At 44.8% G+C, this 25,476-nt stretch overlaps 5 protein-coding genes across 5 annotated transcripts; 3 read left to right on the forward strand and 2 right to left on the reverse strand.

Annotated features, from left to right (window-relative positions):
- Positions 1-1,154: 1,154 nt before the first annotated feature.
- Positions 1,155-3,499, forward strand: LOC112893889 (protein NRT1/ PTR FAMILY 1.2-like). Its single transcript, XM_025961412.1, has 4 exons — positions 1,155-1,302; positions 1,529-1,746; positions 1,866-2,413; positions 2,521-3,499. Exons 1-4 carry the CDS (start codon positions 1,209-1,211, stop codon positions 3,404-3,406), a joined length of 1,746 nt encoding a protein of 581 aa, XP_025817197.1. The 5' UTR covers positions 1,155-1,208; the 3' UTR covers positions 3,407-3,499.
- Positions 3,500-3,641: 142 nt separating this feature from the next.
- On the reverse strand, positions 3,642-11,276 carry LOC112893888 (malonate--CoA ligase). The gene is made up of 17 exons (XM_025961410.1): positions 10,940-11,276; positions 9,967-10,139; positions 8,943-9,146; positions 8,144-8,345; positions 7,842-7,930; positions 7,514-7,583; positions 6,812-6,864; positions 6,477-6,584; positions 6,259-6,357; positions 5,608-5,700; positions 5,447-5,524; positions 5,229-5,330; positions 4,853-4,943; positions 4,645-4,718; positions 4,350-4,529; positions 3,981-4,034; positions 3,642-3,897 (listed from the first exon to the last, which is right to left on the reverse strand). Exons 1-17 carry the CDS (start codon positions 11,109-11,111, stop codon positions 3,859-3,861), a joined length of 1,881 nt encoding a protein of 626 aa, XP_025817195.1. The 5' UTR covers positions 11,112-11,276; the 3' UTR covers positions 3,642-3,858.
- A 1,071-nt stretch (positions 11,277-12,347) lies between these two features.
- Positions 12,348-15,310, forward strand: LOC112893022 (pentatricopeptide repeat-containing protein At2g33760). Its single transcript, XM_025960160.1, has 2 exons — positions 12,348-14,505; positions 15,225-15,310. The coding sequence occupies exon 1, from the start codon at positions 12,382-12,384 to the stop codon at positions 14,122-14,124; it is 1,743 nt and encodes a 580-aa protein (XP_025815945.1). The 5' UTR covers positions 12,348-12,381; the 3' UTR covers positions 14,125-14,505; positions 15,225-15,310.
- Positions 15,311-16,732: 1,422 nt separating this feature from the next.
- Positions 16,733-22,879, forward strand: LOC112893021 (protein tesmin/TSO1-like CXC 5). The gene is given in 9 exon segments (XM_025960159.1): positions 16,733-17,429; positions 17,795-17,899; positions 18,527-18,701; positions 19,813-20,169; positions 20,618-20,700; positions 20,790-20,884; positions 21,592-22,020; positions 22,425-22,598; positions 22,601-22,879. Coding segments are annotated over 9 exon segments (1,908 nt in total). The 5' UTR covers positions 16,733-17,025; the 3' UTR covers positions 22,687-22,879.
- Positions 22,880-23,443: 564 nt separating this feature from the next.
- Positions 23,444-25,427, reverse strand: LOC112893024 (protein CURVATURE THYLAKOID 1C, chloroplastic-like). Its single transcript, XM_025960162.1, has 6 exons — positions 25,221-25,427; positions 25,043-25,131; positions 24,152-24,238; positions 23,977-24,039; positions 23,817-23,854; positions 23,444-23,700 (listed from the first exon to the last, which is right to left on the reverse strand). Exons 1-6 carry the CDS (start codon positions 25,327-25,329, stop codon positions 23,646-23,648), a joined length of 441 nt encoding a protein of 146 aa, XP_025815947.1. The 5' UTR covers positions 25,330-25,427; the 3' UTR covers positions 23,444-23,645.
- Positions 25,428-25,476: the final 49 nt, after the last annotated feature.

Consider the following 25,476-nt stretch of genomic DNA (forward strand, 5'->3'; position numbering starts at 1 on the left):
CCTCATTCGGTACCTTCGCCGAAAGTAATTCGGAGGATAAACGCAGTTGTCGGCGAAGTAGCCTTGGAACAGCCGATCATGGGCATCCTCACGATCACGCCTGATGTAGCGTCGACGACGTCGCCTTCTGCTTGACTCCTCTTCAAGATTGAGCATCGCCTCCTCATACTCCGCTTGAAACGCATCGATCATTTCAGCCTCCATTCCTTCACTCGAATCCGTGGTAGATGAAGACATGGCGTCGAGAAGAGTGAAATTGAAGTGTGGATAGGAGAAATGAGCTCAAATAGGGTGGGGAAGGAGTGAAACCCGGATGAGGTATTTATAGGGGGGTTAAGGATGAAATTTGGGAATTTTTGCAATTTTTTTCGAATTTTTTGGAGTTCAAATGGTCAAATAACGGCTAATTCAATGTATAGTCCGCGTGGACCAATCAAAACGCGCCACGTTACGTCCTCTCGCCCGCGCACGTCGACGCCAGCACACCGCCTCGCTACCGCCCGCCTACCGCCCGCGCGCGCTTGCCAACGCGGGCAAGAGTGGGGCGATAGCGCCCGCTCCCGCCCGGCGGTACTGCTACCGCCTTCTTTCTCCCTCTCGCTTGCCTCTCGCCTCGCTCTCGTCTGGGCTGGGCCGACAGGGGGCGGTACCGCCCCCTTTTGGCACCAGCCTGAGGATGCTATCTTTTCAACAACAAAACAAAAAGATACTGAGGATGCTCACTCATCAGTGACGAATAATGAGGCGCGTATGCAAATGGCGCGGAAGAGAAATGTAACTTCCTCTCGCAAAACCCGCGAAAAGCTCGCAGATGAGCTCACCGTTACTCCGCTATCACTCACAAAATAGCAGCTTCCTTTGTTGAATTTTGGCGGAACTTGTCAACCTCAACATCCAAAGGGGAAAAAGTTTAGAGGAGCCACCCCCGTCTGAGATGGGCAAGCAAACGGAAACGATGGCGATGTGCGTGCACATGCCGCTGCGTTCCAGGCGAAAAGAAAAACTTGCATGCGAGGGTCTCCTTCCTAGATATTCACCTAGACGGGAGCTACTAGTAGCTGTCGGCCTTGTGACCTACCTACCGTCTACCGATGGAGCTATTTAGCGCCTGATCCCGGCGCCCTGCTGCGAAGATCCAGCGAAGCTCCCCCGGCCAGATCTTTCGGTAGCATTTGCCGGCTTGCGTTTGGTCTCGGCCGCGCCGCGCCATGGAGCCCTCTCTTGCTGCTGTGACTGAACCGGCAGCAGGAGGGCGCTTCAAGGAGAATAAGGGCGGGTACAGAGCCCTCCCATTCATCTTCTGTGAGTTCCTCTTCCGAAACTGACTGCAAGTGAATTTCAGAAAACTGATGCTGAGGCAATAGTGTTCTTCTTCCTTCGATTTTCTCTTATTTTCCATTTTTTTGTTTTCTGCAACCCTTTACTTGCCCACAAGTTTTGCACTGAATCTTTTCATCTTACCTTTTCGACTTCCATCGCGCCCCTTCGGTTCTGATGGTGAATTTGTTTCGTGTTTTTGGATGCCTAGTAAATGAGATGCTGGAGAAAGTTGCTGGATTCGGGCTCAACACCAACATGATCACGTACCTGACCAAGAAGTACCACCTGAGCACCGTCGCCTCCCAAACGATGCTGTTCGTGTGGAGCGCGATATCGAACTTCGCGCCCATCCCCGGCGCCGTCGTCGCCGACATGTACCTCGGCCGGTTCATGGCCGTCGCGCTAGGCTCCGTCGCCTGCCTGATTGTAAGTGCGCAGCAGAGATCGGAGGTTCACTGCCTTTCTTCTCTCTCAGCAAAGCGAGGGAGTTTCTTAAAACGCCATGAAGTGATCGCTTCCGTTTCTGCACTCGCATCACTTCACAGGGGATGGTCTTCCTGTGGCTGAGCGCCACGATCCCCGGAGCGCGTCCGCCCCCGTGCAACGACGGCGAGCAGTGCGCGCCGCCGGGGGCGAGGCACCTCGCGTGGCTGCTCTCCGGTTTCGCGTTCCTGTCGCTGGGCGCCGGCGGCGTCCGGCCGTGCTCCATGGCGTTCGGCGCGGACCAGTTCTCGAGGCACCCCAAGGAGCAGCGGTCCATGATCCTGCAGGCCTACTTCAACGCCTACTACGCGTCGATCGGCGTGGCCTTCACCATCGCCGTCACGGCCATCGTCTACCTCCAGGACAACGTCGGGTGGAGCGTCGGGTTCGCCGTCTCGATGGGCCTCATGCTGCTCTCCACGGTGAGCTTCCTCCTGGGATCGGGTCTCTACATCAACGAAAAGGGGAAGAGGCAGATGTTCTCCGGGATAGGCGCCGCCGTCGGCGCGGCGATCAGGAACCACAGGGCGCGGTTGCCGGCCAAGACCGGCGACGGCGTGTACCACCACCTCAAGGACTCCAAGCTCACTATCCCCACAGACCAGCTGAGGTACGTACGTCACGTGTGAGACCTAAGATGCCGCGGCAGCATCGTTGAAGAAGGAATAGATGCGTCATGCTGGTTTGACTGATTTGACTCTCACGCTGGACGTTCAGGTTCTTGAACAAGGCGTGCATGGTCTGCGCCACCAAGGAGGACACGGACTCGCCCAGTAACAGCGCGGCGTCGGCTGCCGCCCCGGAGCGGCACGGCCGCAGCGGGAAGAGGCTGTGCACGGTGGACCAGGTGGAGCAGCTCAAGTCGGCGATCCGCGTCCTGCCCATCTGGTCGTCCACCATCTTCCTCGCCCTGGCCATGAACCAGAGCTTCGCGGTGAAGCAGGCCGACACCATGGACCGGCGCGTCGGCAGGGGCCGGTACTTCGAGGTGCCCAGTGGCTCGCTGGCCCTGTTCAACATGGCCACCATGTCGCTGTGGTCGGCCAGCTACGACAGGTGGGTGGCGCCGGCGCTGCGGCGGCACACGGGCAACCCGCGCGGGCTCACCATGAAGCAGCGCATCGGCGGCGGCCTGCTCCTCGCCACCGCGTCGACGGCCGTATCCGCCGCCGTGGAGGGCGCGCGGCGGCGGCGGGCGCTGCGCGGTGTCACCATCTCGGCGTTCTGGCTGGTGCCGCAGTTCGCGCTCGTGGGGCTCGCCGAGGCGTTCGGCGTGATCGGGGAGATCGAGTTCTTCTACACCGAGCTGCCCAAGAGCATGGCCAGCTTCAGCATGTCGCTGCTGTACATGGCCTTCGGCGTGGGCAACCTGGCGGGCGCCCTCATCGTGAAGGTGGTCCAGGCGGCGAGCAGGCGCGGGGGGGAGACGAGCTGGCTCGTCGACGACCTGAACGCCGGGCACTACGACTACTACTACTGGCTGCTCACGGGCTACGGCGTGGTGAACTTCGTCTACTTCGCCTGGTGCAGCTGGGTGTATGGCGAGGAGGGGAAGAACGTGGAGTGGGAAGAGGACGACGACAGGGAGCAGCCAATGTTGTAGTCTTGTCATCTTTTGCTGAAGCCTTGGCTCGGACGCCTCTGTGTTATTACCATGTAAGAAGCTTGTAGGGTTGAGCATTGAACTGGAACCTGACGCCTGTGTTCTTACCATGTAAGAAGCTTGCAGGGATGAGCATTGAACTTCTGGAACCTGAATGTGCGGTGCAGACGTGCAGTGGTTAGAAACTTTTCTGACAAAGAAAGAATTAAAGAAACGTGTGTGTGCACTGCAGCTCAGGCCGTTGCGAATTTCCTATATTAGTCGGTGTTTTTCCCCCCGACAGATTATCATTGTCTATATATATACTGAAGAAAAAATACAATAAAATATGAATGAAGGAAAGTTTTGGGAAATTATTGTTCCATGATAAAGAAATAACTTATCACTATGATGCGTCCGCCTTACTATACTTTAGTGAAACGAATATATAAAGATATCTATAAACTCAGTAGCTAAGCTCCTAATAATTTCTTCAGCTCCTTCTTGTTAACCTGAAATAAGCAACACGGCTAATTCAGCTGCAAGCTTAATACGAGACTACGAGAGTATAATCCAAAAGAGATCGTATCCACACCTTTCCCATGGCATTGCGAGGAAGAGAATCCCACAAGTACAATCTTGTTGGAATCTGGCATCCACAGTTAAAAGAATCAGCTCTGATGTCAAATGAGACTAGTATTTGAACTTGGGAGTGATAAGGCACTATCTATGTAAATGTAGGTCTAACAAGATCATAAATGTCGTAAATGGTTCATGAACATCTTTCTGTTAATATAACATGCGCTACTGACACTTTCTGTTAACAAATTGAAAATTTTATGATGTCAGGCAGCAGCGAGCACTTTGGGAAAAGGCACCAGGCAAAGGAAAAATTCTGTGAAAAGAGTGCGAGAGACCCTACAAAGCAGCTAGGAAAAGGGGGGAAATGGTGTAAATTGCAAACCTTGTATGGAGCAAGCTTATCTTTCGACCAACATGTCAATGCTTCCAAGGTTAGTGCTGGCTTTGAGTCCTGCTCCGCCATTTTCTTCGCATCCTCCTTAGGCACAATTATTGCACATATAACCTCCCCATAGGCTTCATCAGGCAAGCCAAGGACAGCGCATTCCAATACAGCGTCATGCTGAAGCCAAAAATAGACCAGCGTCATGCACAATTAGGTAACATGAGTAAGATATGCAAGTTAATATCATCTAGTGACTACGCTTCAAAAGTACTTTCCAACGTATGTAAGTTACCTCTAGCAGCACTGCCTCAATTTCTAGTGCTGACAACTTATAACCACCAACTTTCATAATGTCAGCATTTGTGCCTGCATAAGTTAGTACAAAAAACTAAAAATGAGGCTGGAAACAATCCAAAACTCACCCCAGGCATAACACCATGAGGTGATGAAAATAGCAAGCAGAAAAACATAAGTGTGCATGCGAGTAAAGTGGTACTTACGTCCTAAAATTATGAAGTATCCTTCCTCATCTACAGTTACTGTATCACCTGTCTTGAAGAATCCACCATCGATGAAGGATTCTGATGTAACCTGCAAAAAAATCACCATTTTCAATGATGAATTCATGTATATTAATTTCTCAGAATGCATCCTTCACTAGTTCCTTTACGGTTAAAATGTTCTAGTAAAATTTTCACTTGTGTAGTACGCTTAGCAAATCATAGCATTGCATTTATATAAAATACGCATCACTGCATTTAAATAACAAGATGTATAGTTTATAGCCGTGGTTAGTAAGAAGCAGGAACTTCCTAAGTGGTATGGAATGTTCCCTCCAAAACTGTACGCTCATCAACTAAAACAGCACAATCATACCTCTGGTCTTTTCCAGTACTCCTTGAAAAGTGACGGACTTCTAATGCAGAGCTCACCAACTCCAGTTGTAGTTTCAGTACCATCATCCATAATAATCTTAGCCTGTGTCAGAATTCAGAAAGATGCCTTACAAGTTACAAGCTACGAAGCAATGCAGAATACACAGAATAAATATTATATTAATGATGTTTCTAACTCCCGTGAATTGTTCATCGTACCTCAACACGTGGAAGAGGTTTACCAACTGTACCTTCTTTCCGGATACCATGCAATGGATTAGACAGTGCCATGACAAACTGTAACCAATAAGTCTGTCAAGAGCCATAACGTGTACAGACTAGATGAGGAAAAGTTGATGTTTTTCTTTTAAAAGATTTACCTCAGTCATGCCATAACGTTCCAAAAGACGGTGACCTGTTACTTCCTCCCACCGCTTCATAAGTGGGGAAGGAAGAGCTGATGACCCGCACATCTGCAGTGATTCAATGAGTATTAAAAAGAACTTTTATAATTCATTGCATCAGTCCAGTGGTCTACAGGAAAACCCACCACTAAGCATCTATTACCCACAGATGTAAGAGTCATTACAAACCAGGAAATCATTTTGCTTTAATGCACAGCAAGAAGACATAAAGAATGTAAAAAGGAAACACAAGCATATCTGGGCTCACACACGCACGCAAAAACTTTTAGGTTCTTGCAGTATTAGAGTCCTCGAAATTAAGTCATATATTTAAGACCACTTGGTCTTTGAATTTACAGAGTGTAGTATATACCTCAAGGCTCAAGGTCCTTAATTAAGTGTTTCTACAGTTGATTGAACAAGCATAGCCACAGAGACCATTCGACCTTGCAGATTCAATAGCAGGATCCAAGGGTCCATGCCATCTGTCTTTCTTTAAATCATATATCATACATTCACGCTTTTAAGCAACTTTGTACATAGCAGGTAACTGTGAGGCTTTAAGAACAAAGTAAGGGAGATAAAGCCGAACTGAAGACTCAGTTTCAATGAACATGAAGAACTTACCATTAACCTCAACTGCTTTGCAGCATAAGAACAGGCGGATTGTTGATCAGGATCCATATTATCATACCCTTGCAGCAGACGTGTATACATGGTTGGAACCTGCCACAGCAGAGGTATTGAAATACCTTTACTTATCAAACAATATGAAGACACATCGGCATATCTCAGTTTGGCATGAATCTGGAGATAGATTGCTATATTATCATAGAGAATCATACTCCAGTAAATACTGTAATGGCCTCATCATTTTTACTGGCATCGTTGGGATATGATTCCCTCCATCTCTGCCATATCCCGCTTACGCTAAATTTCGGAATAAACTCAACCTGCAATCACAAAGAATATATGTTACCATGAAAGTAACTTTGCAGATGTGCTGCTGAAAAAAAGCTTCATTGTTTACATCTCCTAAATCAAATGTGAACGGATCTATTACTTGCACAAAAACAAACTGTATCGAAGACAAGTTCACCTAAACGAAAATTTGATCAAATAGCATTATCTCCTAAATAGATCATTTAGAGATTAAATAAAAGTTAGGGAGGGAAATTACCACTGATCCAGAATAGAGGGGTGCAAATAGAGCATTGAAAAGGCCATGCACATGTACACTTGAAGTTAAGGACTTCAACAATAATGACAAAAGAAATGGATACCCCAAACACAATCATAAGAAGTGGCACTATCAATGTTCAAATTAAAAACTGCAACAGACCTAACTCCACTTCTAACTCCTATCCTGGTACATGAGTTCAATTTCGTTTTTAATAGAGGGGAGTGGTACATGTGTTTTATATTTCAAACCTGAAGGATCATATAACAAGTAACAGTATGTACAAGAAGAGTAAAGAACTGATGGTACCAAACATTTTCCTATGGAGAAAGAGAGAAGATGTCATGTACTACCACTGCGCTTAAAACCACTCTATGCCGACCCATGTGGAACTGACGAATGCATGCATAGCACCCAGCTAACACTTTCTTCCTCTGTTTCAAGTACAAGCATTAATATAGAGATGCTATGTTAGGAACATTTGGATTCATATCTCATATTCTGTTCTAACTCATAACAACTCTTCATGCAGGACCAATGCCAAAGCATTACAACGCCTAGACAGCGACTAACCGGTGTTACTAAATAGTGAATTCTTCAAACAAATTAATGGTGTGGGCTTGAAAAAAAAATGCAATTTGAAATATTAGTATATAATGGAGTGCTAAATATTTAAATAGCAATAGCATTAATTGTGGATATGATGCAGCGGAAGACAGTGCAGAAATTGATCTTCACTTCGATATCCCCATGCTTCTGATAGAATTTGGACCTGCCAAATCAGTTAGGATAAATGTTATGTACACCATATCATCAATTTATCATGCCAGCTAAAATGGTCATGCAGCAACTAAAAATGTCACACAAACCACAAAAACTCTTAGGTCAATCAACTGTAATAACAAAACCATGGAAATGTGGCAAATATACAGAAATAGAATCAGCAAGGTAAGCAAAAATATTAGCTTCTCTTCATTGTTCAACAGTCTCTAGAACCATGTATATATACATTTAAAGATGAAAAGTGCACCTGAGAAAGGATGCCCTTGTGGGTGTGAACAACTCCTTTTGGTTTCCCAGTTGTGCCACTTGTGTAAAGGATAAGAGCAGGATCATCTCCTGTACAATCAAACTCCAGGAAAATTGGGTTAATAGGAGCTATCAGCAGAATATTTGGAATTATTAGTGAATAGTGAGTAAATGCTCATAGTGGAAACAGAAAAGGAGAGTATCGAATTAATACTGTAAACACAAAAGAAGACCACATAAACAGCAAGGAATATCAGCCACTAAGTTCAAGATTCAATAAGAAAAAGTAGATGAGCAATTCACCTTTGATTTTGTTTGAACTGTTGACCTCAGTTATTAAACTAGAGACTGATGAAGTCACCTCATTGCTTGAAGGTTCTTGGGGATTTATTTCTGAAGGTATACTAGTGATAGATGGAAGGAGAGAACAATAAGCAGAACACTTGATAGAAAGGTTCTCCATAATTTCATGATGCTCCTTGGTGCTTAAAACCATTGAAATATCCTATAAATCATAGCAATTAGAAACCAAAGAACAAATTTATTTCGCTGGTTTTCTACACTTCAAAAATCCATAGATTGCAGTACGTGTTAGAACATGTGTAGCACTTGCAAAAGAATGTAAAACGTTATGATCATGTGTGACTGCAGACAAAAGTTTTACCAACAACTTTTGTAATTAAGTTCATTTCTTTTTCTTTTTTGCACAGTGCGGTTGCCATCGTATTTTTGCATAAATTTCTGCAGCACGCATGTTCTGCGTCTTTGTATGTTACTTTCTTTGTGAATCTTTTAAGTGAACAAGTGTACAGACCAAATTAGGTGCAGAAATCCACTTTAACCTCAAAGTGCATTGATTTGTACGCGATGTTAATGCATATGTGTAAGCTAGAAGATGTCTAATTGTCCCACGTGACCAACTTAAGAGTTAGTAAACACTACTAGCTACATCTACATGGTGCTTTTGCAGTTCTTTCTAAATAAAATTCTACTTACAACACAAAGATGAAAAGGAACCATAGCATGGCAGCAGAAAATGGAGCATTTCATTTCCATGTTGATATGTTGCAAAATGAAATGTTGCTGTAAGCTTCGAACAAACCGAATCATTCATGACGTGAAGAAGCTCAGCTTCTGGATAGCTAAGTGCAAGGGGAACTGCAACTCCACCAGAAAGCCAGGTTCCAAATACCCCAGCAACAAATTCAGGAGAGGGTTTAGCCACAATGCCAACACGAGCTCCATGAAGGAAGCCTGTTCCATTTATTCCTTCCAAAGAAGAATTTTGTATTCCATTCCGTGTCATCTAAAAGAACAGAAGAAGTAAGGTTTTGCTTGTGTATCATCAACCGCCATTAAAACAGATGAACAGAAAACAGTAAAATTTATGTTTAACAGAATTCTGTAAGGTAGACTTATGCATTAACCATTTGGTCGTAATAAAATTGACTACAGAAGCAAACTCCTGCGGATATGTTTAACAAAGTTCTTTGCAGTTAACATATGCATTGAGCTACTAAGCCAAAATGAAATGTCTGGGGAAGCAAAGTACAAAGTAATGTGGAGGATCCAATAGGCCAGCATATTCTCAGAAAAACATGAAGAGGATATGACTGCATATGCTCATCATTATGTAACTTGAGGAGAGAGGCAATGAACTTCGTAAACAGATTAGGAGACAGGCTTACTGGTTTTTTGTGCAATTAAGACATTGATGAGGCCTTGTAGCAAACATGCAAGGACAATGACAGGACAGACTAACTGCTTGAATGCAAATATCTGATTCCCCTAATCAAGATGTTCCAATCAATTTGGAGAGCATCCCTGGGAACCACATACACCAAAAGTACACTCCCAGTTTCCTACTCGCGTCCACCAGGACTACTTCAGAAGTATGAACTTACATCTCATTTGCATTAATATATTTTGTCAAAGGACTTTGGTTCCAACGTTATGAGTGGAAGTTATGCCATATTGCACCCAGAGTCCCAGACAAAGGAAAAAGAAAGCTAAGAGAAAAATCATATGAGAACGTGGAAGGAAGTCAGGATTCAACATTCTAACCACCAAGTGACTGAGTGAGCAATCTTAAATGAATATGCAGAGCATAAAAGGAGCTGTGGTACATTTTTGCTGCACAAAATGTTGTGGACATCCAGGGAAGCTGCAATAAGCTGGACAAGGCTGTAACTCTTTTTGTCAGCTCTTATAGCTGCACGGACGCCATTTGCTGAGCCATGCTTAAGGACTTCTTGAACCACCTCCATGAATGTATGGGTGTTCTGTCTGGCGCAGTATGCTAAAGAACAAACAAGGAAAAGGAAACATTAGAGAACAAAAATGAAACAGATTGTACAGTAATCTAATCAGATGCGTCAAACCATAGCATGCGAAATTGACGACTAACAAAGTAACAAACTAGGAGTCATGTTCTGAGAAAACAGTCGGAGGCATTCCTCTATGAGATCAATCAGATGACCATTAACCTAGACCCCTGCTTCTTGGATAAACCCATGAAGCTCATTCTCAGCCATGCAAGGGTTGTGGTAATTGAATTTAAAAAAGAGTAAGGTTGTGATTGGAGGTAGCGCATAAATTCAACGATAATTACTTCACAAACCAATAACAGAAGCAGGTCAACGAGAATTCTGCCTGAGCACCATGATCGTGTAACACTCTTGAGACACAAAAGGGGGATCCAAACCCACTAGGAGCACAGGACAACTGCTCCTTTGTACAATCGCTAGAGCTCCACAGGTCCACAATTCGGACCATATCATGATCCATTGAACCGTTTATGCATCAAAAATCCGCTGATCGGCCTCGTTGATCCGCAACCACTATTACACCTAAAACCTTCTACGCAGGGCATCCGGTGAGCGCCTGAGCGGCTGTGGAAAAACGGCGAACACCTTCCATTCTGCCAAGCCAAGACATCATAATTGAGTCCCGCGTGGTCCAGCTTCGGCGAGGAGTCACCGAAACTTGCCAGCTCAAGTGGGTGATGCCGTTGTGGCAAAACGACGATCACCTGGCGCTGAACCGAAACCGAAGCTAACAAAAAAAAACAGAGAGAGGGGAGGAAGTGGAGGTGCTGACCTGGGGAGGAGGAAGAAGAGGCGAAGTGGCGTCGGAGGCGAGAGACGACGGTGGAATAAGAGGAGCAGCCGCAGAGGCGGAGCAGGTGGGGGGAGGATGCGTGGGCCGCGCGGCGATTGAATGGCGTCATCAAGCGCGCCACCGCCCCGCGCCCCCACCCCTGCGTCCGCATTTACGGGCGGTTCCGGGCGGGTAGGTGGGTGTGCGGCTGCGGCGCGCCTCGCGGTCTCGTGTGGCGCGGGGCCTCTCGCGCCACTCACTGCTGTCTCGGGCTGCTCGTAGTACGAGTGTCCCCCGCCCCAAGGTTGGTTGGCTGGCCGGCAACGGAACGGGGACGGGAGTGATGCTGATGCACTGATGCCATGCAATCGGGAGCACTGGTTGTTCCCAAACTCCTGCGTGTGTGCTGCTTTTTTTCTCGCGATTAAATGAATGATGCGATGCTTTTCCGGCCAACTAGAATGGTATTGACATAGAGAATTCGGAACACATGCTACAAATCCTAAACTCGCCACATGAATGGTATTTCCTTAGTTGGAAATATTATACACACATGATCAAGAATTTTCGAAAATGCTTTGTAATTTTTTTAAAAAAATTATAGTGACCTATAGCGCGTATTTGGTTATCCGCCTTCACTCGCCAAGCCTAACTTGCGTCGGTCATCACAAAATAATAGACATGCTTCGAAGGCTGCCATAACTTTGCGCAGTTCATTTTATCGCTACAAGTGTAACATTGATCTTGTGCAACGTGAATTCGGAGGTACCGTAACCTCGCTGTGACCGATTACGGCGGATGACCAAACACATCTAGAATATTTTGTGTTCTAGAATAATAGGTTGATGGGAATGACATAAAATCAATCCTTTGTATACATCTGACTTGCAGTTGTTTTAGCATAGCAAATATATTTTTCAAAAAAATATCATTTTATGTCATCAATCATCTGCTAGTTTTAGAATTTATATTTTTTCCCTCATAACTTTATGGTAAACACAGGAGGATTGAAACACACAAACAAAATAAAAAATGCGGAGTAAAGTAACCCATATATAAACTTTACTAAAAAATATTAAAATTACTACCTTGGCCGTCCAAATAGCTCAAGATTTCTGGAAAGATATTTTCCTTCTGTATTTGAAATGGCAAAAGGACATGCCACTTACCTTTAAATTTCCAACTATTGGAACAACCGAATTGTGACATGAAATTCGTATGATTAGATCTAATTTGAATGCAATTCAGAGAACCTTGAAAGAAATCCACCGAAAACCGTTTCGATTTCAGAAGAATTTGCGCGCTTCAAACCCGTACACGTGGAAATGGGAGAAAAACCTTTCCTCGTTCCGCTCTTCCCAGTTCTCAAACCGCAGGATCCTCGAGCCCGCCAAAAGAAAATGGCGAATTCATCTATCCAATTCGAGCCCTCCAGTTTCAGTATGAACCCCCACCACCGCTCGCCGGAGTACAATGCCCTCCTCCTTGCCGGTCCGCGCCTCGGCCCTTTAAAGCAAGCCCATGCGCGCCTCGTCGTCGCCGGCTACGCGAGCTCCCTGCCCCTCACCACCAAGCTAGCCACCCTCGCAGTCGCGGCCGGCGCCGCCTCCTACGCTCACCTCCTCGCCGTCTCCCACCCCGCACCGGACTCCTTCCTTTTTTGCACCCTCACGCGTGCCGCTGCGCACCGCGGTCTCCCCGCCGCCGCTCTCACCTTCTACCGCAGCCTCCTCACCGCCGCCCTCCCCTTCTCCAGCTTCGCGTTCACCGCCGTTGCCAAGGCGTGCGCCGATCTGTCTGCGCTCCGCGTCGGCATGGCCGTCCACGCTCACGCTATCCTCTTTGGGTTCGGCTCCGATGGATTCGTGCAGACAGCGCTTGTTGTGCTATACTCCAAGTGCGGCCAACTGGCCGTTGCACGCAAGCTGTTCGATGCAATTCGTGACAGAAGCGTGGTCGCTTGGAACGTTATGATTTCTGGGTATGAGCAGAACGGGCTTGCTGAGCGGGCAATTGAGGTGTATAAGGAGATGCAGATGGCTGGGGAGGCGCCTGATTCTGCGACATTTGTGGCCACACTATCTGCTTGTGCACAGGCCGGTGCTCTGGACTTGGGACGTGAAGTGGAGAGACGCATTGTTTCTGAAAGGATGGACATGAGTGTGTTTCTTGGTGCCGCCCTTGTGAACATGTATGTAAGGTGCGGGCTTGTGAACAAGGCTCGCGAGTGGTTTGACAAGCTCCAGGAACGAAATGTGGTTACATGGACTTCCATGATTGCAGGATATGGCATGCATGGACATGGCCATGAGGCGATCAAACTATTCCATCTGATGAGGCACGAAGGGCCACCACCCAATGATGTCACTTTTGTTGCAGTCCTATCTGCTTGTGCGCATGCTGGGTTGGTTAGTGAGGGCCGTGATGCTTTTGCTACAATGAAGGGTGTCTATGGATTGATCCCTCGTGCTGAGCACTATTGTTCTATGGTTGATATGTATGGAAGGGCAGGACTTCTTGATGATGCCATGCAATTTATACACGACTCTATACCTGGAGAACCTGGGCCTGAAGTTTGGACAGCTATGCTTGGTGCATGTAAGATGCACAAGAATTTCAACCTTGGAGTGGAGGTGGCTGAGCGATTGATTGCCCTTGAGCCTGAGAATCCATCTCATCGCGTGCTGCTTTCTAATATTTATGCTTTATCTGGTAAAATGAACCATGTTGAGAAGGTAAGGAATACCATGATCAAGAGAAGAATGAAGAAGCAAATAGGTTACAGCTTGATTGAGATTGGGGGTATTGCCCATTTGTTTCGCATGGGTGAGAAGTCTCATCCGCAAACTCGAGATATTTACCAATATTTGGAGGAACTAATCCATAGGATTACTGATGCTGGTTATGTGCCTGAAACTGACTCGGTGCTGCATGAATTGGAAGAAGAGGAAAGGGAGTTTGCACTAAGATATCATGGTGAAAAACTGGCTGTAGCCTTTGGACTCATGATGAGCGCTGGGAGCACAGCTCCAATCAGGATAATAAAAAACCTGCGGATATGCGGGGATTGCCATCTAGCTATCAAATATATGTCGGCTGTGGAGAATCGAGAGATAATTGTCAGAGATAAGCATCGGTTTCATCATTTCAAAGATGGAAAGTGTTCTTGTCAGGAATATTGGTGACAAGGTCTCCCGTTGTAAGCTAAAATGTGCAAGATGTTAGTTCTCATTGTCGACCATACATGATTCCAGGTAACTGCAATGTTGCTGCTTTGTAACCGAAGCATCAAGATAGTAGGTTGCAGAGCGGGCTCTGATTTTCTTGGAACGAGCTACCCTGTGCACATCCAAGAGCCTACCGATTCTAATGGAGTTTGGGCATGTGGCAAAGTTGATTATGCCCTCAGTTCTCAACGATGCTCTGAACCAATAGTATAACCAGTCTGAATCAGTAATCTGAATTTCGTATGATCGTCCATGCAGACCAAAGAAGCTGGTTGACCCTGAGCTGTTGCCAATCAATCTAGCATGCTACTTGCTGAAGATCAGTTTGTCGTGCTTGAGGTTAGTCCTTTCTCCTGCCCATAACCAAATCCAAGCAGGGGCTTCTCATGCAAAAGCCACACTGCTATTTGTGCTGTCAATTAATGGATAAGCAACCACGTTTCAATCCTTGTTCCACAAATTGCCCTTGCATACATCACCTTCCTTCTCGTCGCCTTATCTAAGCATCAGTGATGTCCAGGAGGATATGTTTATCCAAAGTTCCAAATATTAGACTGAAGGCTGGTAGCATGCTTATATCTTTTAGATTGCTTAAGATCACTCTGCTTTGCTATGTCCTTACTATGCCTGTATACTACTCATACATACCACCCTACCTAGTTCCTACCATCAATCAGATGAGTCATGAGAATGCGAACCAATAACCAATAATCTGAACAATCAATACCAATCATCTATATGTATTATATGTTACAGGACATCTATAAAGAAACACAAATATTAAATCCTTCTTCACAGTATAAGGTCATTTTTTTGGAACCACAGTTCAGTAGTGCAAGTTTTTTTTTTTTTATCAAGCCAACATTATAGTTATTAAAGAATTCCACTCTGGCAAAATGGGAAGGGGCTGACCGGCTGAGCATAGCATGCAATTTTAATAGGTGTATGTATCTTTCAGTGTCATCGAATATCCATTTGATGCGTCTTGAGCACATACTGTGATGAAATGGGAACACATACTGTTTCGAAATGGGCTCGTTATTTTGACTTGTCTACAGGCTGCCGTGGTGCTTCAGGGCTGTCTCTTGTTTGCGCTTTGGTTCCTGGCTTCCTGCACAGGAAGTTGCGAGCTTCACCGTTGATGCGAGAAAGCGTGGTTGCCGTAGGGTCTGATGTGCTCGCTGTTCTTCTCTCTTCTGGTGGCGGGTGGAGTGGAGCTGACGCAGAACGTAAGTTCGAGTGATGCACCAGCCTCGCACGGGAGCTTTTTACGTTCCTGCTGTTCGCCTTGGTGTCGGTCGCGAGCTCGCTTAGCTTGATTCGTAAATCGTAAGTCGTAACTGTAACGTATCCCCAAGCACATACGTGACCAGCAGTCAATGTGTCACGTAGTTATATTTTTTAAAATTATATATTCAAATTAAAATCCGACTACACCATTATATTTCTTGCGACGAAATTTTCAAAACAAGATCATGTATGAATAATTTTTTCGGAATATTTTTTCTAAACGCGGAATAATTTTTTTGAAGCTGGAATAATTATTCTAACAATATAAAGAAATGTAAAATATTCCGCCTTATACGATGGTTTGACTGTTAGTCACACGTGTGACTCTTGGTATTTCCATCTCCCTTATATTTCTAAGATCGCAAAATGTAATGCAACCCCGATAGGCTTTTAAGCATCAATAGCTCTCGTTACCTTTCCAACTCTAGATTTTGTGCTCACAATTTTTGTACAGATAAGCTTCATGGTCACAACTCGCAATGTCCCGACTCCCGACTGTACTATATTGCAATTTGCCTATATACAGTTCGGAGAGTGAAACATCATTACCTTACATCAACGCTGTATTCCTTCTTTTTATAACACAGTCAAAATATCTAAAATATCAGCACAAAATTAGAATTTGAAGCACGCGGGCCCTTTTTGAAAGAAACCACCGGAGCCCATAGAGGGAGCCCAAGTAGCCCACGAACGAAATGGCGCTCATCTCCACGGGCTCAACAGTGGCCTACTTGGCCTCCACTGAAATCGAAGACTAGTCGCGCCTTTTAAAAACCCTCGCGCGAGATTGAGCTCGCTGCAAAGTGTACCTTCCCGCGAGTCCAAGAGCAAATATGCTGACATGTGGGCCGCACCTTATCTGGCCCCATAGGTCATGAGATGGGCTACGATGCAGCAGGTCCGGGAGCTTCTCCCAGAAAAAGGAACTCCACAAGGGACAGGACGGATCACATCCCGCGATCGAGACCCCGCCGCCTCTCCGCCGCGCCGCCCCCGCACACTGACTGTGCAGCCCCACCGAGTCCTCGTTCCCTGTGGTCCACGCGTCAGTGGCAGACGCGTGCGCGTCACCCCCGCGACGAGCTGAGCGATTCCGAATCCGTCGAATCGAACGGCAAGAGGCCCAACAACCCCACATCTATGAATTCAAGCCGCAGGATGCGCCCCGGCCGCGCCCTCGCCGTCGGATGGCGGGTGACCTCGCGGATCCGGCCGTAGAATATGAATTTGATTTCGAAAGCGAAGAGTGGGAGAGAAAGAAAGGTGAGAGGGGGGAAGAGAGAGAGAGAGAGAGAAGGGGGCAGTCGAGAGCTGCAGCGAGAGGGAAAATCCACTAATCCCCCCACCCCAGCTCTCTCAAAATCCGCCATTCCCCTCCGCCGCAAACACGCGCCGAAGCTCGCGGCGAGCGCCGCCACCCCGCACTCGGCCGCGGGGCCTCCACCCCTTCGATCTGGAGCCGCCTGCCGCGATCTCGCCGCGGGTCCCCGCGGCCGCCGTGAATTGGGTTGGCGTTGGCGTTACTGGTGGGCGGGGGCGTTTTGATCCAGTAGCTTCCGGGTCGAGTGGATGGCGGGGAAGGAGCAGGGGGGCGGGGGGCCGCCGCAGCGGCCTCCCGTGCCCGCTGCGTCCACGCAGCCGCCGATTAAGAAGCTGGTGAGGCAGCTCGACTTCAACACGGCGGCGTTGGCGGGGAACCCCGCGATGGCGGCCGCCGCCGCCGCCGTGTCCAGGGCGCTGCAGCCGAGGACGTTGCCGGTGGGGTTACAGCACCCCCCGCACCACGCGAGGGCTGCCGTGCCGATGGGGGTGCCGCAGCAGCTGCACCCGCGGGTGCTGCCGGTGATGCGCCCGCATCAGGTGGTGGGGCATGTGCCGCTGCCGCGGCACGCGGTGCCGGTGGCAGTCCCTGTACCGCAGCTTCGCCCGGTGCCGCCGCAGCCAGTGCAGCGGCCCCCGGTCGCCGTTCCCTTGTGAGTGCTCCCGTTCTGAGATGTATATGTAGTGTTGCTGTTTCGAAATTTCCGCCTCTCTGTTTGGTATGGGGCTCATTTCTCTCGATGAGTGAGTCCGTTGTCGTCTCGATTCATATGGTGAACTTGGGATCGTTTCTGATTTTCTGAGCGTCGACACGAGCAAGTTTCCAAATTTTGACTTGTCATTCCTTGGAAATGAGGACACGCATTTGCGTTAGATGATCTTATTTGTTTTAGCATTTTTTAGCACTTTTTTAGCATATTCTCCCTGTTAAGGATCCAAATATCTCTAGTTTTTCACTTTGAAATTTGCATCATGCTCCTGCAATGTTCTAATTATGCTTTGGGCCCTTGTACTGTAGGAAGCCAGAGTCACCAAAACCACGGTTAAGACTCTATGAAGGGAAAGATAGCACTCCCACGAAGAAGAAGTGCTGCAACTGCAGGAACTCCAGATGTTTGAAGTTGTAAGTCGGATTCTGTCCTTAGCTTGAGAAGAACACAATGTTGCAAAGGGTGTTTTCTCAGGAGGATTGTGTTCCTCCTTTTACGAATATGGATTCTTTGACATGCTGCAAAAGAGGCATGTGGATTGTTTGGATAGTCAAAATATTTATATGTCATTTAGATGCAAAATCTGCTTGAGCAATGGTCTTTACTGAACTCTCTTTGTGATTTCAAAAGAAGCTGAAGTTCTTACAAATGGTGCTTAGACTAGAGTTATAAGCTATGTAACACGCTAAAAGACGAATATCACAAACTGCTTGTGTCATTTGCTTGTTTATTATGTGTAGGGATGTACATGCATAGATGTAGGTTAGATGAGTAACACCGATTATATTTTATATATAATACAAATGATTTGGGAAATATTTCCAGCACCACTTCAATCCTTCATATAACCTCCAAATGCCTCATTTCCCACTCTCCACAGAAAGGCAAACTATACCAGTGTGTCATTGTTTTGACCTTCACTTTGAAAGACATCCTTTTTTGAAATGTGAAGAATGTACTGCTGTTTTGATACTCTTTCAGCTTTGTGTGTTGTGTGTACTGATGCTATCCGTCTGAAATCTGTTAATGGTTTCTTACAGGTACTGTGAATGCTTTGCTTCTGGTGCTCACTGTGATGGGTGCAACTGCACCAATTGTTTTAACAATCCTGAGAATGAAGTTGCCAGGCGTGAAGCTATTGATGCTACATTGGAGCGTAATCCAGATGCATTCAGGCCTAAGATTGGGAGCAGCCCACATGCGAATAGGAATAATGTATGTTCTGTGGTCCAAACATTGTTTACATAGTTACTCTCGTAGGGAACATAATTTCTATTTGTTATGCCTTTGAGTTTAATTTAATTATAGCAGTGTCCATGCTCATTTTAGAGATCATAGTTTATTCTAATTAAGAGTAGTTGAATTGAAACACCATCCTAGCCGGGGGGGGGGGGGGTGGGAGGGAATAGAACATTACATGTCTAGATAAGTCTATACCAGAAGTTACCTGTGAGAACTTGACAACTGATAATTTTCATTTGACAAGACTTCATCACGCCTGCAATTCATTCGCTCTGTCTAGTTACTCATAAACATAAGACCTCTTAGGAAATGTGTATCAGTGTACCGACATTTGTTCGCGGCATTTTTGAAAATCCAAATTGTAGTAACTAAAAATTTTAATCCTCAAAAGTCAAAATCAACATACCAACATTCCATATTTGGTAGTTCGGGATGGAAACTTTTCATTCTTTAGCCTCAATCAAGCTCTTGTTTCTTTATTAAACTATTGCATTATCAATTGGTTTCCTGTCAAGTAAAGTGTGTGTTCTGTTTCCTTCCACTTATGATATGAAGTACTACGTCTATACACAAAAGTACACTTCTATAATCCGTGCAGTCAATCTGTCATAAATTTGACCATTTCTACATAAATCTTCTTATATTGTTGAAAAAAGAATATTAATAGATTCACCAGCAAAAGTACTTCAGTGTCATTATAATATTATTGATTTTCTATAGCATGTCCTTAGAAAAATTGACGTTAGAAGATGTGCATCTGAAACTGTATCGGTACCCTAAAGAGCAAGGAAATTGTACAGCAGGTAGTATTTTTAGTTAAAATGAATAATGTTTTCAGTAGGAGCCCCGTGTGCATATTTTTTCTTGTTAGTCATATTTAACAATAACAAGTAAGAATTATAGTTAAGTTCATAACCAAATATGTTATTCCTGTATTCCACTAACCTTAGACTCTAATCATATTCATATGTTTACTTACCCAATGCAAATACAGGCCTTATTTTCATTATTGCATTTTTATTTAGGCCATGTTAATTGTGCTGACATGCCATGCATCATTAATTATAGTCCATGGAATTGCCAGGAGGTGTCTAGCGATCTCCCTTTAGTAGGGAAGCATAATAAAGGGTGCCACTGCAAGAAGTCAGGATGCCTCAAGAAGTACTGTGAGTGCTTCCAAGCTAATATACTATGCTCTGAAAATTGCAAGTGTATGGATTGCAAGAATTTTGAAGGGAGTGAAGAAAGAAGATCTCTTTTCCAAGGGGATCACAAAAATTCCATTAACATGCAGCAAGTGACAAACGCAGCTGTAAATGGTGCTATTGGAGCTACAGGATTTTCTTCTCCTTCCACGTCAAGGAAGAGGAAACACATTGATCCATCACTTGACCATTCGAATAAGGAATATGTAGCGCAAAAGAATGGTCACCTACCTCAGGTAATGGTCATATCTAAGACTTCAGCATGCATTGTTTTTGCCTCGTTTCTTTACCTTGACATAGCTTTGTCTTCTTGAGTTGTTGAATTCAAAAGCAAGCCGAAGTACTTTATTTTGTCACTAGGAGTGTGGATTTTATAATATGTCGTTCAGACCATGAACTTGAGTTGAGGAATATTGTTTCTTGATACTAATCATCAACACATATCTGCACATAACTTTTCCTTTTACATGATAAAGCAGCGTGGCAGTGTTAGCTCCTTATTATGAAACTACAAGTACTTTTATTATGTTTTGAGAGAACTCGAAATTATTCTAGAACAGAATTACAAATTGAAATTGACTTTCAGCGAGAAGATAAGATGAAGCTACCCATAGCAGCAGTTATTATGAGACTCCAATAAACTAGCTGCACGTGCTTCATTTTTTAATGAATCTATTTTATCAGAAGAATGCAGTACCTGATGGTTCAATTCCAATAAGCCAGTCTGTGCATCCTCCCACTCTGGGGCCCTTTAAAGTTACCTACAGGTAACTACTAACTGCCAACTATACACCATTTTCATGGAATGTCTACTCTATCTGTTTTTCATTGATGGGTTTATGCCATCGCACTTCAGGCCCCTTTTAGCAGACATTGTTCAAGAAGAGGACATAAAAGAGCTATGTAAGCTTTTGGTGGTGGTGTCAGGAGAGGCTGCAAAGGCATATGCTGGTATTGCTCTTGCCATTATGCTAGTTTTATTTACCTTTAGCAGTTCTGTCACTTTCGTATGACAAAATACCCCGGTGATCCTACTTGCATGCATGAGTTATCTTGGTGATATTCAGTGAAGCAACCCACATAGATCAGCATACTTTTCATCCAGTACTAATTTTTCGCAGTTACATTGGTTCAAAGTAGGATCCTATCTAAATTTTTATCATCCTATTTACGTCATTTCTTGGGCCTGGAATTTGGATACTGATGAAGTGCTTTATCGAAGTTTGGATGAGATATAGGGTAATAAATGTTAATGCTTCATCTCTCCACACAGAAAAAAGTGTAAGATACCCATTGAGTTATTAGGGCTTTGCTTGGATGTGCAGGTATCACCTTACATATAATGGTTAAGAACTCAAGATTACCATTTTTTCCTGTTGAAATTGAACGAGAGCTGGCAAGTAGTGGCACCTGTAATGACACTTCGTGTTTCTCAGATCATCTACATGTGTTTTTACCGTGTGTTTACATTCTTGTCCTTCAATGTGCTATTTTTTATATTTATAACTGTACGTTTGGCCACATTACATGTTGCACTAGTTCGTTCACCCTGAGAACCTGCAACCAAGAACAACATATAGCGTGATTTACATAGTCCACAAAAGCAGCATTATTTTGACGGTTATGTGCTCCTCATTGTGTAATTAAAAAAAAAACAGGCAGGAAGACACAGGAAGAGAGGGATGCAGAGAAGGAAGATGAAGGCGGGGGACAGAAAGAAGATGATAAGGCAGGTTCCCGAGGGTCAACAAACCATGATAGAGAAGGAAATAATCAAGATCCGGATCACAAAGCATCAATCAATGATAATTCAAGCAGAGGAACTCATACGGGCAAAGCTGTTCTAGAAGAATCCAGGCCTAACTGTGCTGATGATCAGAAGTCCAATAGGCCTATGTCTCCTGGAACGCTAGCACTGATGTGTGACGAACAAGATACAATGTTTACAACTTCTCAAAATGCTGCTCCTCAGCAGACAGTGGCTGACAACCAGAACCAATCCGAACTGTATGCAGAACAAGAAAGAGTTGTGCTGACAGAATTCCGTGATTGTCTCCGTAAGCTTGTGACATGTGGAAGAATGAAAGGTACACCAAAAATTCCCTTTCACCATGCTAACTACTAACACAAATCCTTACACGTGTTAATGCTTCATCATGATATCTGTTCCAAATCATAGTGATATCTGTCTGCATTGATTAATTTGGATCCATCTGACTGAATGGATTTATATGGTCTTGTGTTGTCTCATTGTCTGACTTAAGAATTTTGGTGTCTTGCTATCTAATTTATACACCCTGCTTTACAAGCGCTTCCATCTGTTGTGTCTGAGATTGAGAATCCATTAGTAAACCTGGGAAGGCTAAAATGTATATTGTGTCAGATATATCTTTTGCTTTACAAGCGCTTCCATCTGTTGTGTCTGATATTGCTTTTGCTATTTGCTCTATAAGACTAGGATGAGTTTAATCCTTATTTTTCTTCCCTGCAGAGGAAAGGTACTCCATGGCAATCAAATCTGAAACATCTGGCCATCCCGGACAGGTAAATGGTGTTTCTCGAGTACCATATCCAAGAGTTGATGTACCTGCTGTTGTAAAAACATTTCCACAGGGTTCCAGCAGTCATCCTGTTGCTGGAAAACCTGTTACTGGGCATTTGGACAAAAACTGAAGCCTGAGAACACACGTGTCCCAGGTTTGTATTTTGGGGGTGCAGCAATGATCAAGAGCATCATGTTTGCAGCCTCTTAACAGGTTGATCAGATACATGTATCAGTCTTGATCGATAATTTAGAAGCTTAGAGGATCTGATTTATTCTCATTGGTTAGAATAAGTGTAATGCTGGCATTAGATTAGATTAGTCATAAATGCACTTAACTGTTTTGTGTCTACATTTTAGTTCATCCTTTTTCTATTTACCTCTTGAAATTTCATCAATTGGCATACTAACAATTGGCATGGGATAGCTCCATATAACATCCAAATGTTATTACCGCCAAACAATTCTTTTTCATACTGGAAAGCTGAACTGGGGATCTGGGGTGGGATGTGTTGTCGGGTGGTGGACAGGAAGTGCCGAGGTGGCATAGAACAATAGGAAGTCCCTTTTTTTTTGAACGGAATAGAAAGTCCTATCTACCTGGACTGGATTCGAGCCAAGCTGTTGCAGGTTGGGTTCTTATTTCAAAAAAGAAAAAGATGTGCCCATTTGTCTCTGAGCCACTGGTGAATTCCATAGCACCAGGATGCGTACTGGAGGAACACTTGCGGGAGACAACTCATTTCGTTAGCAGGTGAAACAACTGTGCCGCCGGTATCCATGAATGTTCATAGTTGGTAGAACTGAATTCTTTACTTCCCTTCATGTTCTTGCACTGTTCTGCAGGTTTTGGATGTAAAATTTCCCTTTCATCCTTGAATATGAAATCAACCGGCCGGCACAGGTTGAAGAATGGAATTGGTTCTGACGTTGTGTGTTTACTTGGCTCGTAAACCAAGAGGTCCAAGTTTCGCTACTAGGAGAATGGTTTTGATCACACTAACCTGTAGAGAAAATCGTTATTTTGCCTCTAGAGTGAAAAATGGTAACACTCGTTTCTCGCCTTATATATATGCACGCAGTTAAACATTACATCTCGCCAGGCCTCTAGAAACTAGAGAGCCCATAAGGCCATAACACAGTGCTGTTGTCCACTGTTGCGTCCGAAAGTTACTGGCCCAAGATTCGAGATATTGTGCTTTTGATGTTCTCCAGAAACTCTTGCCTGCAGGTAGTATGAACTAATCAATCCAAAACGTTCAAGTTTAGCTGGCGACAATGTGTAATTTTTAGCCTTAAATACTCAAACAAAACGCAAACCCCTGGGAAGCAAGTTGATACCTCTTTGGCTTGAAGAGGAGATTGTTGTAGATGAAAAGCTGTAATGCCAAAGGGAGTTGACAGTGAGGGCTCACAAAAATGTACTAACACTAAGAAAATCATTTAAAAGCTGGGGAAAAAAATGTAGCACAAGCCCTCAAGGGTCTGGACTATAACTTACCCAGGCAACTACAATCCCGATTAATTCAAAGAAAAGAGGAAGAACCGGGAGCTTATCAATGATCTGAAGGTGAATCAAACATGAACAAGATTAATCTCATCTGCCTTGTAGCAAAAACTTTCTTCGGTTCGGAATTGAAAGCTGCATATGTGGAAACATGTCAGTGGGAACTTACCTCAACGAGATTTATTGAAGCCCATAATGCAGCTACGGATGCAAAACCTATTCCAGCTAGAGCAAAGATGTCTTCAGCAGTGCTGAACTGTTTAGTTTAAAAAAGTAAGATCAGATACAAGTTTCATTAGTTTCCTTGATTCATGTAAAACGCCTCATCCTCATGGAAGCACAAATGGCACTGCACAAAAAGCATAAAACCAAGGCACTGCAGAAAAAAGTATAGCAACAAAGTAGCAGCACTGATCACAGATGCATCGGGCATCGGAAGTGCGTTCTATATTATTGTAATCTGCAAACATTGTTTTTTCTTTTCCTGTACTGTCAGTGTGGTGTTCCCGAGCCGAGCAACATTGTAAGTTAATAGTATCCAATCTTGAAAGACCATCTTCAAATTCAAATGATTACTTATCCCTCCCTCCAATACTAAAAATTAATATTTTAATGATTAAGATACTTCAACAAATTACCAATCCAATCACCAATACTTAAAAATTTTAGGTAATCACCAAAATACACCTCTCTCTCATCTAAATGAACTCTCTCTCATCTAAATGAAGAAGAGGATTCATCCCTCTATAGTCTGCTGCAGCAACTATGACAAGTAGTTATTGATAATGGAGAGAGCGTGTATTTTAGATATATGAGTAATCTGTTGGATGCTCTAACCAAGAAGCATCACAGTGTACAGTACACTGAAGACCATGAGCTAGGCAAGTCGCATCACATTCAACTTCTCTTACAACTTAAAATATTGAAAGTACTAGCAGCAACAAACCAGATAAACTATCACGCCAGATTAAATAATACCTTGGCATTTTGAAGCTCAAGTTTTAAGGTTGATGTGGCTGAACAGCTACAGTAAGTCATGAATCCAAGACAAGAAACTCACAGAACTCTTGACGTATCTCACAACGCTCCCGGACGATTCCGAGCTGTCCCGCGCGACCTTCGTAACGACGCTGCGGCTCATGATCCTACCTGCACCACCGCATTGCAGATCACATCATGCCTGTGTGGAGAAACCAAAAGGCGGAGCATGCTGCACGGCTAAAAAGATACTAATTCACCTGAAATTCTGGGGGACGGCAGCCGTCGGAGATGGCCGGAGAGGCTCCTCCTGCCGCATGGCGCTAGAGCCGCTGCAGGCTGGACGGCGGCGAGGGCACAAGCCATCATGGCTGCCCACCCCTGGCCCTGAGAGTCGTCGCAGAATGAGATGGAACTGTGAGGTTCCAGGCGATGGATGGTGTGTGTGTGTGTCGTTGAACCGAAGAACCGTCTTCTGCTCTCTAGACCACTAACGCCGCATCGGATGTCCTGTTT

The sequence above is a fragment of the Panicum hallii genome, chromosome 5 (assembly GCF_002211085.1).
Source record: "Panicum hallii strain FIL2 chromosome 5, PHallii_v3.1, whole genome shotgun sequence".
Taxonomy (NCBI): domain Eukaryota; kingdom Viridiplantae; phylum Streptophyta; class Magnoliopsida; order Poales; family Poaceae; genus Panicum; species Panicum hallii.